Here is a 12,882-nt window from a genome sequence, read left to right as displayed (position 1 = left end):
GTGAAAAATGCAAGAAAAGCAGTACTGTAAAATAAAAATGAATGAAAGTGCATTTCAACTTCCCTTTTATTATTACCAGTCAAGAGAACAACAATGCCACTTTTATTGCTATTACTTAACGCTTCACATTTACAAAAAGACTTTACTATACGTTTCTGATAGGGGTTTGGGAGCTCTGTCACTATTCTTAACATCAATTTTATGATGTGACATTAAATGATTTTTCCAAAGATGAGGATAAAAATGCAGACTGTGCCAGCATGAGAGCAAAACAAACTTCTCAGTAAAAACAATTGTTCTGTTTGCTGTTTGGGTAGACTGAGCCACTGGGTGGCTGACGTTTGAATTTTGTGTTCTTTTCTCCCACTCACCTCTACTCCATTCAATTTATTGTTAGTTAGGTACAGACCTTAGACAGTGGTCTAGAATGTAAATAATGTGACAGGATAAGACTTAAAGAAAATTATTACTGACCTTCCTTTAAATTCTTGGTTCCATCATTTGGCTCCCACAAGTGGATATCTGTGCTCCTGTCTGTGAAATGATGTCTTCTAAAAGGGAGAATGTCTGTGAAATATGCTGAGAAATGTCTGCTCAAGGCAAGTGGGCAAAATATTCTAAGATTCAGAGGTTTTAGCTAGTCTCAGATTTTAGGTTTTTGTTAGTTTATTTGCTAGTTTTTCTTTTGGCAGAAAGTCATCCAATAAATAGGCAGACATCAAATCAGGAAACTGTCCTGTAGTACTTCCCTGCCTATTAGTTTAGCAATTTTTCATAAGAATGTCAATGGAAATCTTTGAAATCTCTAATGTTTCATTGGATTTAGGAAGGATTTGGCCCAATGAGGAAAAATTCTTCATTTCTCATTACGTGGCTCAAATAATGCTGAGATCTGTCAGCTATCTGACTTATTTATTCAATTTAGCCAAATAGGGTGCCAAAATTTAAAAATAAAAATCAACAGCAGAATTTATCCTGATTAGCTGTCTATATTTCTTAAAGAAGTCTGAAAAATATGTCTTTGCTTGGAGCCATGTAGTCAGAGCCCGGCTGATAAAAAGTTGGTGTTAAGTTGAAGTTCTTATTGAAATGAAGAGCATCAAGTAGAGTAGATGTTTCTTTCAAAGCTATAGCTATGTCTGAGTACGGAAAAAGAATTCAAAGTTCTTTGAATATGTTTCCATTATAAGAACTTTTATATATTTATACAGTAATGTCTTGTTTCCTTGAATTTCAAATCTGGTGAATTGAGTAGATAGATACCCATCTATCTTTACTTCTCAGTCTGTAGATGATGACATTCAATATGAAAACTATGCAAAATAGGCTCCCTACTCCAGCACAGTGGGTCGATGTGTTAGGCTGCCTCTGGGAATAGAGCTTGCATTAACAATGCCTTTAAAATATAAATGTACAGTCTTTGTTTTAATATTTATATGTTACAATATAAGCAATAGTCACGGCAATTTGTTGAGCACTTGCCATGTGCTAGATGATCCATTAACTCAGTTTTATTTAAAAAATAAAAAATACTCAAAAGACCCTGACAAGACATTTACATGATGACTTTTCAAGGTCACAGATCTGAGTGTGAAGTCAGGTCCGTCTGATTCTAAGTCGGTACTTTTTTACTACCTCCTTCCAAGTACAGAGTCATATTAGCAATGTAAAAAATTAAAGCAGGGTGACCATATGTTCCAGGCTGTACCTTTGGTCTCAGTATAATTAATAGACCCCTCTTTGATGCCCCCAAATGTCCTAGTTTTGGACAGTAAACTGATGATCACCCTACTTTTGAGCAAGATTTAAAAAGAACATAGGACTTTTCTTAGCTATCATGCCCGATGCTTTAGTTAATCATTCTGCCTTTAACAAAGGGCCTCAAACAAGCAGCAAAGGGCCCCTCAAATACCTAGTATGGTGTATTTGAGAAGGCAGATGGATTTGTGAATGAATGTCATTTACTTGTTGAATCTAACATCTCCTTCTGTTTCTCTGTCTGCTTCCTTCCAGAATTTTTGTCCTTCCTTATTCCTCTCTGCTCTTCCCAGTCTACCTATTTCATTCCATGTAGGTTCTCTCTCTTGATCAGCTTTCAGAAAATTGATTCTCTGTTATGTTTTAGCTTTGGTTTCTGACGCACCTCTAAAATACAGCTCAGTCACCCTTTCAGATGTACCATCATTGACAATAATTTTGTCAAAAAGAGAATAAAAATTAATTTTAAGGCATCCCCAATTTAATTGTCAGTCATTCTCTTTAATTCACTGCTACTATTATACCACTTCTTTCCTACAGGTCTAGTGTGTAGGTGTCTAGGGAGCTTTCTCGTTGCAATTGCTGGACAATGCAACTGCAGGTTTCGCTGGGGTAAGCCTATTCCAAAATGTATCATTTCAAGCACTACCTCACATGTCTTTGCTTCTCTTCTGCTCTTATGGGCAAACTCTTGTCCTGTTTCTATGATTTTAAAGGGATTTCAGGAAGAGGAAAGGAAATGATTTTGTTTTAAAATCAGATAAAATATGTAACTGCTTAAAAGACACAGGCAATAGGAAAATCTAAGTTTCACTTTTGTCAGTTTTAAATGTACGGCTTTGATTTATGGATCAAAATTGCCCATTTATTATTTTATCTATACAGCTCTGGGCAATTTTGACAGTTAAAATTTAGTTTTATTGACCAGTGCAGCCAGTATGCCCACGAGGGGCCTGGTGCACACAGCCTACTGCACTCAAGACACGATGATTTCTGATTCCATGACCGAGTCAGATTGGGAATCAGAACCAATATAACCATAAGTTCCAAATCTCGGTGCCCGAGGCAAGACGTTTGCTGTAAAACACAATCACCCTGTAAGAAGGGGAGGAGGAGGATCTTGGGTGGAAGTTTGCAAGCACAATTTAATACAGCTGGGCTAGGTCATGACTCTATCTGTCCATCTAGTCAGCTGTGGAGTGGCGATAGGAGGCATTTCTCTCAAGACCAGGTTCCACAGACTAAAGATTATTGAGCAAAAATGCCGAAAAAGCAGAATGAATGTTAGTTACAGGTACATTGAACTAAATAATCATCTTTAAATGTTAGAAAATTTACCAGTGCCATGAAACAGTCTTTCACTTTGCAACCCACAAAAAAAAAGAACCCAAGAATTTCTTTTGGAAGCTCTCTGCTCCCGTGCCCCAGCACACACAGAAACATAAACCAGTACAGTGATTTTAGGCCAGTTTTAATTTAGGCCTATTCAACTACCAAATTGGCCAGATCTGCCAATGTTAATTTACTCTTTTGCTCTGAATCCCCGATGATACATAAACAAAGCTCCAAAGAGTAACAAATCAATAAAATGTCTAATTTGATTAACCATGTTTTTGGATTCATCAAGACAGCCCTAACCTAGAAACATATAGGTGGATAAATAAATAAATAAGGCCACTCACTCGTGAGTATTTTCCATGTCTTCTTTTCATCGTCGTAATACTGAACCAAATTGCTGGGGAGCCGGTCGGGTCCAGGAGGCAAACCTCCAACCAACAACAGCATTTTCTTGTTAGAGCGAATTCTTCACCCAAAACAAAAGAGGAGATGAATAACCACATTATTGGAGAGTCTTTTTAGTGGCAACAAAATCATAACCATCAAAAGAATGTTCCTTGCTGGCAGATTTCTATTTCATTTTTTCCTGTTTCTTCTCTCATTCATGTCTCAACAATTCTTTGAACCAAGCAGAAAAATGATCAGAAGAGCTGCATATCCCCATACTCAAGGAATAATAAGCTCTCTTTATGCAATTTGTTAGAGGTTCATTCTAAAACGACCTTTTTCTTATATTATCCCTTTAAATCATCACTCTTTACAGCTGAGTACACATGAAATGCTCTGGAGTTGTACTAAGGTTAAGTATTAAAGTTGCATGTCAAAAATCGTATTAGTCAAAATCATTATTATAAGCCATTCTCCACTCAAAGAACCTTGAAAAAATTAAGGTTATGCAGAGAGTTTGTGAGCCAACTCTTTAATCACCCAGGGAACTTCCAACACCAGGTTGGTGCAATTAGCAGCAACGGGGCTAACTGGGGTGGGTTAACCAGTTTGAACATGACTGTTTGTTTGTTTCAATTTAGCTTAGACTTCTGCCTTCATCCCCCTCTCCCCATCCCAGCTCGCACCCCCTCCCGCTCTCCCCCTGTGCACCACTGGCGATATAGCAGCACCAATTGGTGAAAATGAGGCTGTGATGTTGTTGTGAGCCTCCCCAGAGTGGAGCCCTGCCAATGCTTGCCACTGATCCGGCGGCATGAACCTGCTCAGCTGTGCAAAGTCACTCTAATTCCTTCCCTCTGTTTTTCTACCTTCTCCCCCAGGGGGCAACCACTGAAAGGAGTGACTACCCACCCATCAAGAGCTGGCAATTCGCTGCTATTAACCGTGACTGTGATTCCCAGTCTGCCTGGCAGTTCCCGAGAACAGGCCTGCAATGTCTCGTAGGCAGTAAAAGCTATAAGATGCACCCTGGCCGGCACACTCGACCTGATGGATGTACAATCCTCAGGAACAGTAATGGATTGAGCACACTTGTGATTGAAGCAGGGCAGGGAGGCACAGACCCCCACAAGGGGCCTGCTGATTTAACAGTTGCTTTACATATAATTGAACTTTTCATTTACCTGAAAGGCGGAAGTTGATGGTAGAAACGCAACAACCAAGATTGAAGGTAAAGTTAATAAATAAAAAAAAGGGTTACTCTTAACTATGGACAAAGCCCCTTGCGTGGTTCTGAGTCTATTATTATCTATTCAGCCCCTTCTGATTCAAGGACGCTTGGTAAAATAAGCCCTTGTGGAGAAGCACTGTTTGTTGGTTAAGAACCTGACTTTCGGAGGTTAACTTAATAGAGTTAATGACATTGTCATGTGAAGGAAGGGAACGAGAAAATTCCATTAATGAAACTCTAGTGCTACTGAATGCATTGCATATGCCTCAGTAGGAAAAGTCCCTTCTGGAGAAACTCCCAAGTTTGAGACACATCAGTAGAGGGGACTGTAATTTCAGAAGAATGTCAATTGAAATATCAGCTTGCAATATTCATTATGACACCCTGTGGCTATAGTTAAGTGAAAAGAAAAACAAGCCCCAAAACTCCAACTTTAAGTGTGAAAGATTTTTGAAACTCTGCCCATATGCCTTACTAGTATATGGCAAACAAACACAGTACTAAAGCAAGGAGCCCTCTACCAGCATTGAGGGTTTCAGTGACTCCAGTGGTTTGGTTGAAGAGGCAAGGAACATCCATGTGAGAAGGACCTCTTTTTTTTGGAAATAATACATCCAAAATTCATATGCCATATAATCTCCTAAATGCATGATATAAGACCATTTTTAAAATGTAATTTTCAGTTCAAACAATCAGGTACTCTGTGTGCTAATCTTAACAAATCATCTTTTGAGGTTGCCTAAGAGACCGCATGTAGATGGGCCTGTTCAAGTGGAAGTCACGAAGCTGTAGGTGTCCTGACACTACCAGTGTCCATGCTAGCAGACTGCAGGTGGAGGCAGATGGACTGCATTAACAATTTAGAAGTAGAGGAAAGCACACACTAGAGTGGTGGTCATGACAGACACAATATAACTCAATCCCAGTTTTAGTAGACAAATAATGTTCTGCATTCTAATGCAGGACATCTAATGAATGCCAAAGGGAGATAAGTGCTTGGCTCATATATGTTTCTAAGGTTGTTGCATTGCTTGGCAAAGCCAGCTTCTCTTGACCAACCCAGCAGGTGACTTTCAACACTGTCCTACGTGGACCATCTATGTGGGAGAGCACAGGATCTAGAGTCTTTGTCCTCTCTGCCCAAAGAGTCAGTCATTGCCATCTGTCCTCTAAGAACTGGACTGAGACCACCAACACATAAGTCACCGAACAGCTGGCAAATGATAACAGCTTCCAGGCCTTGCCAACAATGACATGATTCAAAGGGCTCGCACAGCAGCAGTGAAAGATCCCCATATTAACTCTGATGAACCTCTAACCCATCCAGGTCTCCTCAGGGAACCGGATGAAGTGAGCAAGGATTCCAGAGTTACATACAACATGGCAATAAAGGAAATACCACCTCCACTAGTGGGCTGTGTGCTTTCGTTATGTTTCATTAGGTACGGTCATCTTCATGAGTGAAGACTCTTTCCAAATATTTGTGTTCGTTTATTTACAACATTCAATTTATTGGAGTATTTTGTCTCTACGGCGTATGCTGATTTTCCAATCTCATATCTATGTCATTTAATTCTAAAGAAAATTTAAAACTCTATCTTGAGAAGGTGACTTGCATAGACAAACAAAACAGGATAAAGTATGTGAGAAGTAGTATGCTACAGAGGAAAGAACCCATTAAATATCAAAACACATCCGGTGGTTTCTCGCTGTTGTCTCCATGGACTGGGCAGCTCTGAGAGGTGGGCATAACTTCATTTCGAAGTGGTGGGAAAGTTCCCACAGTCACACAAAATGGTGGAAACAGTGTCCAGGCCTTTAGATTCTACCACAGCCCTTGATCTTTTTTTAAAATGAAAACTTTATAAAGCATTTTTTTTTTCCTTTAGCACAACTCCAAATAAGGTTCAGGTGACCTGGGTTCTGGTGCTGACTTTGCTATTAAGCTGAGTAACTTTGTGTAAGTTACTTGGCCTCTCTTTCGGTGCCTTTGTTTTCTCATCTTTAAATAGGCTAATAACACCTGACCTGCCTCTTCAAAGCACTGTCATGAGGATCATACAAAAAGTAAAGTGAAAAGTTCTCTGTGAACTCAAAAGTTTAATCAACCAATCAATCTTCAAATATTGACACTATGATGTGTGCTTTATTTCAACATACCACCCATGGTTAAATAGTTAAAATAAAAAAGTGATATTTTTCATTGAGATTCTTGCTGCACTCATGTATATAAATACAAGCTAATTAAGAGGATCGCAGTTTCCCAATTGCTATCTTATAACTGTCCTTTTTTTCTTAGAAAATTGTACTTTAGTTATACTGGCTATCTTTTGAGCTTTGTTATAAGAAAACAGACATATGGACATTACATAAAACTATGAACCTTTCTGGAGCCAAATAATAGGGCCTAGTAGAGATTACTCTACATTTCTTATTTCTTAAGAATAAAACAAATGTGACAAAACACCATATATTTTATATAATATACACATCATGTCAACTATTCAATTAATCCTAAAAAGCAATACATGTGAAAATCCCTGTGGCAAAGTTTCCATTCTTTTTTACAAAGTGCGATCACGATAGTAGCAATGACAGTAATGACAGATAATAATGAATGTATATTAGATATCAACCCCCTACTTATTATGCTGTTTATTTGATGTGGGTGAACTTCAATTTGAAAACACCATGAAAAAAAAACCTTATTAACTGGAAAAGTAAAATTAGGAGAATTTGACCTAAGAGTGCCAAGATGGGTTGCATTTATACTTCTCTAAATAATTCCAAGAGAGCTTCACAGGTTTAATTTTAGGATAAACAAAACTCTACAACTGTAGTCCTATTACAATGGTTAGAGCTTTTTTATATGGCAATATATGGTACACTTTGTAGGAGTTCTTTACATAGGGAACCACTTTAGCCAAAATTAATATGTTCTCTACATATTTGTTATTTTTAAAATATTTCTTTTCACTCCCCATCTTAGCACCATCTAGAGCAAGGTAATATATTTAAAAGATAAGCGATTAAAAGAAATTTCAACAAAGAGCTGAGTATGTCATGATTAATAATATTATTTGGAGGCCTTTGATTTGAGTTCCTAGATTCTTACATAGAAAAATATAAGCTCTAAAAGGCAATGGAATTTGAAGGTCTCCTTCGTTCCATTCAGTAATTACCCAACATTTGCCATGTGTCACATTTGTGCACGTGTGCGTGTGTGCGTGTGGTGCGTGAGTGCTTGTGTGCATACCTACTTTGGCCCAGGGATGAATGATTGAAGGATGACCTAAAACCTTGTGGTGTAAACAGATTTTTCATCATACCGGTGTTCTAACTACGGTAAAGTCTCATTTATTTATATTGCAGTGATTTGGAACTTTAATAATTGGGAAACAGGCCAGATAAAGTTTTCCTTTTCATGATGCATGAACAAAGTTTTCATTAGCTAGATTGCAAGAAGAGTGTTAACCTATTTTTTAAAAAAATCGACCAGTCTGCTGGTACTTTAGAGCAACCTACGTACATTTAGATAAAATAAATTTTACAGGTTACAAGCAATCCTCATTTATTTATTAAAGAAGGAATTCTATAATGTTCTAAGAGTTATTAAATCATAAAGTTAGAAGAGAACTTTGAGGAAATCTAGCTCAACAATTCCTCAAGACTGATAAATTACCAGGATCATCTGGAGGGATTAAAAAATTAGATTCTTGACATAGATTCTCAAGCCCCAACTCCCAGATAATTTGGTTCAATGGGATGGAGCCTTAAAAACCAATGTCTTAAAAGAGCAAGTATTGTATGATCTCATTTAGAAAATATTTATAAGAAAAGTGGGTCCTGGATTGTAAGCTCTTATAGCAGTCACATTTAGTCCGGAGTGGTAACTGGATTTTGAGGCGCTAGTTTTATGTATGTATAACTGGTATTTAGAGATAAGAATGAAGGCAATCAGGTAGGGATTAAAGTAATTCAGAATACAGGGGCAAGGAAGACATTGCTTGTATTTTGGAACTTCACTTGTTCTTTGAGATCAAAGGAAGAAAGTTTTATTTTGTCCAGAACCTAAGTTTTCTGTAGCATATAATCTAACTCAACCTGCCTGGATAGAGATCATTTAAACAATCCAAACACAGGGAGCCCAGAATAAGAATGAGGGCCTGTAATCCTGTATAGCTTACTATAATGCCTGGATACGATCCAGAGTATATTAAGCAGACAGTCAAAAAGTATTGGCAAAGTTCCTTGAGGGACGGAAGAAAAATTATGGAATTATTAAACTTTACCACCAGGGAACCCCTGGACATTGTGCCAAACGTTAGGGACATGCAAACCAATAGTCCAAGCCCTCGATCTTTTTTTTTTTTTTTTTAAATATTTTTATTGATAAAACAACATACAAACACAAACATTCCATACATGGTGTACAATCAATGGCTGTACAATATCATCACATAGTTGTATATTCATCACCATGAATATGTTTTAGAACATTTCCATCACTCCAGAAAAAGAAATAAAAAGAAAAACATGAGTTACTACTCCCTCTCACTGACCACTAGTATTTCTGTTTACCCAATTTTTTAACCTTTGTTCCTCCTATTATTTATTTATTTTTTATCCATATTTTTTACTCATTTGTTCATATTCTAGATAAAGGGGGCATCAGATACAAGGTTTTCACAATCACACAGTCACATTGTAAAAGCTACATAGTTATACAATCATCTTCAAGAAATAAGGCTACTGGAACACAGCTCTATAGTTCCAGGTACTTCCCTTTAGCTACTCAAATACATCATAAACTGAAAAGGGATACCTATATAATGCGTAGGAATAACCTCCAGGATAACCTCTCAACTCTGCTTGAAATCTCTCAGCCAATGACATTTTATTTTTTCCTCATTTCTCTCTCCCCTCTTTCAGTCGAAAAGGTTTTCTCAATCCCTTGATGCTGGGTCTCAGCTCATCCCAGGATTTCATTGCCAGGGAGATTTATACGCCTGGGAGTTATGTCCCATGTAGGGGGGAAGGGCAGTATGTTCACAAGCCCTTGATCTTGAGGCTTGCTCTTTTGAAACTTATGTATGTAGTAGAAACACTTAGCCTACCAATAGATATGCCTAAGCGTCACCTCTGGAGGACCACTTTATTATTTTTTTTTTAACTTTTTTTATTGTATAGTATAACATATATACAAAGCAAAAATTTTCAAAGCAGTCTTCAAAAAGTGGTTACAGGACAGATCCCAGAGTTTGTCATGGGCTACCATATGATCCTTTCATATTTTTCCTTCTAGCTGCTCCAGAATATCGGAGGCTAGAGGGCTTAAATACTTTTTTATTATCACTATCGACTTTTTTCCTTCTTTTTTTGTGAACAATGATATATACACAAAAAAGCTATAAATTTCCAAGCATAGCACCACAATTAGTTATAGAACATATTTCAGACTTTGACACAGGGTAACAATATCACAATTTTAGGTTTTTACTTCTAGCTGCTCTAAAATACTGGAAACTAAAAGAGATATCAATTTAATGATTCAGCATTCATATTCATTTGTTAAGTCCTATCTTCTATGTACAATTCCACCATCACTTTTGATATTTCCATCCCTCTCATCAGGGTTGTTTGGGCTATGGCTTCTAAATTTTTCATATTGAAAGAGTGTTTTCCTAGCTGATGTTAGTTAGATAGTAGAGAGACTGGGCTATGGTTCAGGACTTATCTGGACCAGGGATCCATCTTGAGGTTGTAGGTTTCTGGAAAGTTACTCTAGTGCCTGGAACTCTTGTGGAATCTTATAAATTGGCCTAGGTGTTCTTTAGGATTGGCTGGAATGGTCCTGCTTCGGGGTTGGAAAGTTACGATGGGTATACTCTAGATTGTCACTGTCCCTTTTAAAATGTGAAGGTCAGAATTAGGAACGAAACTATTTTTCTTTTAAGGCTTTAGAAATTTGCAACAGTCTTTCAGCAATGACTGAACAGGGTTGGGTTCCTATTCAGCTTCTGGTTGACTAAAAGAAACATCATGTTTTTTTTAAACAAGCATTTTTACAGCCAGATGTTTCCTAGTCTGTTTCTTCTAATGGAATATTTTAACCATCAATGCATGATTATTCTTTATGTTTTTATTTCTGCTAGTGATTTAGATACTTTGTTTCAATTAGTTTATTAGTTAGCAATTTATTAATTGAATTCACACTAAATGCCAGGCAGGCACTGTTCTGAGGGTTGGTGACATTGGTGGGAACAAGAGGTGGGAATCCTTGTTTCTCTGATACTTCCTTCTTTCCTAAAGGGGGCTTCTATTGAGACCATCTTGAATTTTCAGGCAGAACAGGCTGGTTGTGGAGGACAGTCAGGGTAAGATGCCCGGCTCCAGCTATTCCCATGTGAGTGGCCTCAGGCTGACCTCTTCATCCTCTTTAACCGTATTCGTGAAGTTTAGATAACAGTAGACCTATGGCACAGTTTTTGTTTTTTAGATGAAAAGAAACAGTATATGCAAGACATTTAAAACAGTGCTAAATAAATGCTATCATCATGTTTTTTGTCATTATTAGCATTAACTGTTCCTCTGTGTAATCTGCAGGGTTGACAAGCGAGCCGATGTCCCCACTCAAGTTTCCCTACTTGAAAAATAATAGCATCATCTTTCCATTATTCAAATATGTTACCATTCAAGGTTCATCACTTAAAACAGCAGACCAGTCTTTCTATTGCTTAAATATTTTAATTATTTTAACTAGTTCTCTTTGAAAGGATACTAAATAACTAGGATTTTTGTTCTGCAACTCGTGTCATTTGGTCTCCTGGCGTGTATGGTCATTTTTCTCTCTTTTTTTGCATGTGCAAAAACTAAGCAGCTTTGAGTGGCAAAGGGAAACAGGGTAGAAAAACACTACCCCATCCCTCAAAGGCCAAGGTAATTTCAAGTTAAGAGTCAGCCAAATCTGGACTGAAGTCCTCTTTCTACCACCTCAAATATTTTTATGTCCTTGGGGTGGGACTCAACCTCTCTATACCTCAGTTTCCTCCTCGTTAAAGCGGGAATGAATACTATCTTCTTACAAGTTGTCGTGATGGTTACACGAAGTCATCCAGGTGCAATGGGAAAATAAATGGTTATTCCCTCTAATCAAAAATGCCTTCTAGAGGAAATCCATCCAGCAAACCAAAGTCCCCTTGTGCTGCTGACACCTTGAAAGATAAATGTCTCTGCATAGTGAAGAGAGAAAAAATTGCTGATCCCAACATAATCCAGTGTGAAGATGCTGGGTGAGATTGAGAGAAGCCATGACTCTTCCCTATGACCATCCAATTTCAGCGGACTTTACTCGACCCAGGATGCCTCAGTATTTTATAAAGGCAGTACATGAACAGTTTCATAGCTGGTGATACAGCAACAATGTATGATAGTAATCTGGGAGGTGAAAAAAAACAGGAGGACAAAAGTCTACAGGGATTCACAGAAATGGGGATAGGCTTTGAAGTTCCCAAGATCAGGAGATTGGAAGGGCTTGCAGTAATTTTACCAGATCTTTGCTAGATCTGGGAAACCCTTAGCTGACTTCTGGGGTACCTATGAAAAATATTTATGTTGCTTTGATGGTAATCAATTAATAAACAGTAGCATAATTATTTCACATAATTATTAGCCTTATAAAGCACTCATTTGAAAATCAGTCTTTGGAATTTTGGTGCTTTCTTTTATTGCTTAGAAGCCTTCCAGACACCATAGGTTGAACTGTTTATAAATAGCCAGAATATTTACCGCAGCAACAGGTTTAGCAAAAACATAAAATCACTGGTGTCCCATAATAGTATTGATCCAGATCTCATTTATAAAAATTCAACCTACTCAATCTCTTGACTACTACCTTTCTTTGCTAAGGAAATCACCAAGCCTTAGGAAATCCAAACTCACCAAATTTTATGATCATCCTTGAGTCTTCCATTTTCTTACTAAATTCAGTGTTTTTTTCAAATCCCATAGATTCTGTAGCTATACTGTTTCCGAAATCTGTTTCTTCATACCAGCCTAACTGCCACCTGCCTGACCCAGCCGGACTGGCTCTCTGGTAAGCTGCTGTAGCAGTGGCGTTCCTGCTTTCTGTGACTGTGCCCCCATCTAATCTATGCTGCATACTTTGT

At 37.7% G+C, this 12,882-nt stretch overlaps 1 protein-coding gene across 1 annotated transcript in view; it reads right to left on the bottom strand.

Annotated features, from left to right (window-relative positions):
- The window catches only part of KLHL14 (kelch like family member 14), a 99,426-nt gene that overhangs the window by 66,251 nt on the left and 20,293 nt on the right, over positions 1-12,882 (bottom strand). Inside the window, exon 3 of the mRNA XM_077135686.1 lies at positions 3,441-3,562. Coding sequence (XP_076991801.1) covers positions 3,441-3,562 — 122 coding nt within the window. The remainder of the gene's footprint in view (positions 1-3,440; positions 3,563-12,882) is intronic.

Source organism: Tamandua tetradactyla, chromosome 18 (assembly GCF_023851605.1).
Source record: "Tamandua tetradactyla isolate mTamTet1 chromosome 18, mTamTet1.pri, whole genome shotgun sequence".
Classification (NCBI taxonomy): domain Eukaryota; kingdom Metazoa; phylum Chordata; class Mammalia; order Pilosa; family Myrmecophagidae; genus Tamandua; species Tamandua tetradactyla.
The sequence above is the reverse complement of the archived record's forward strand: the minus strand, read 5'-3'. Positions and strand labels throughout refer to the sequence as shown.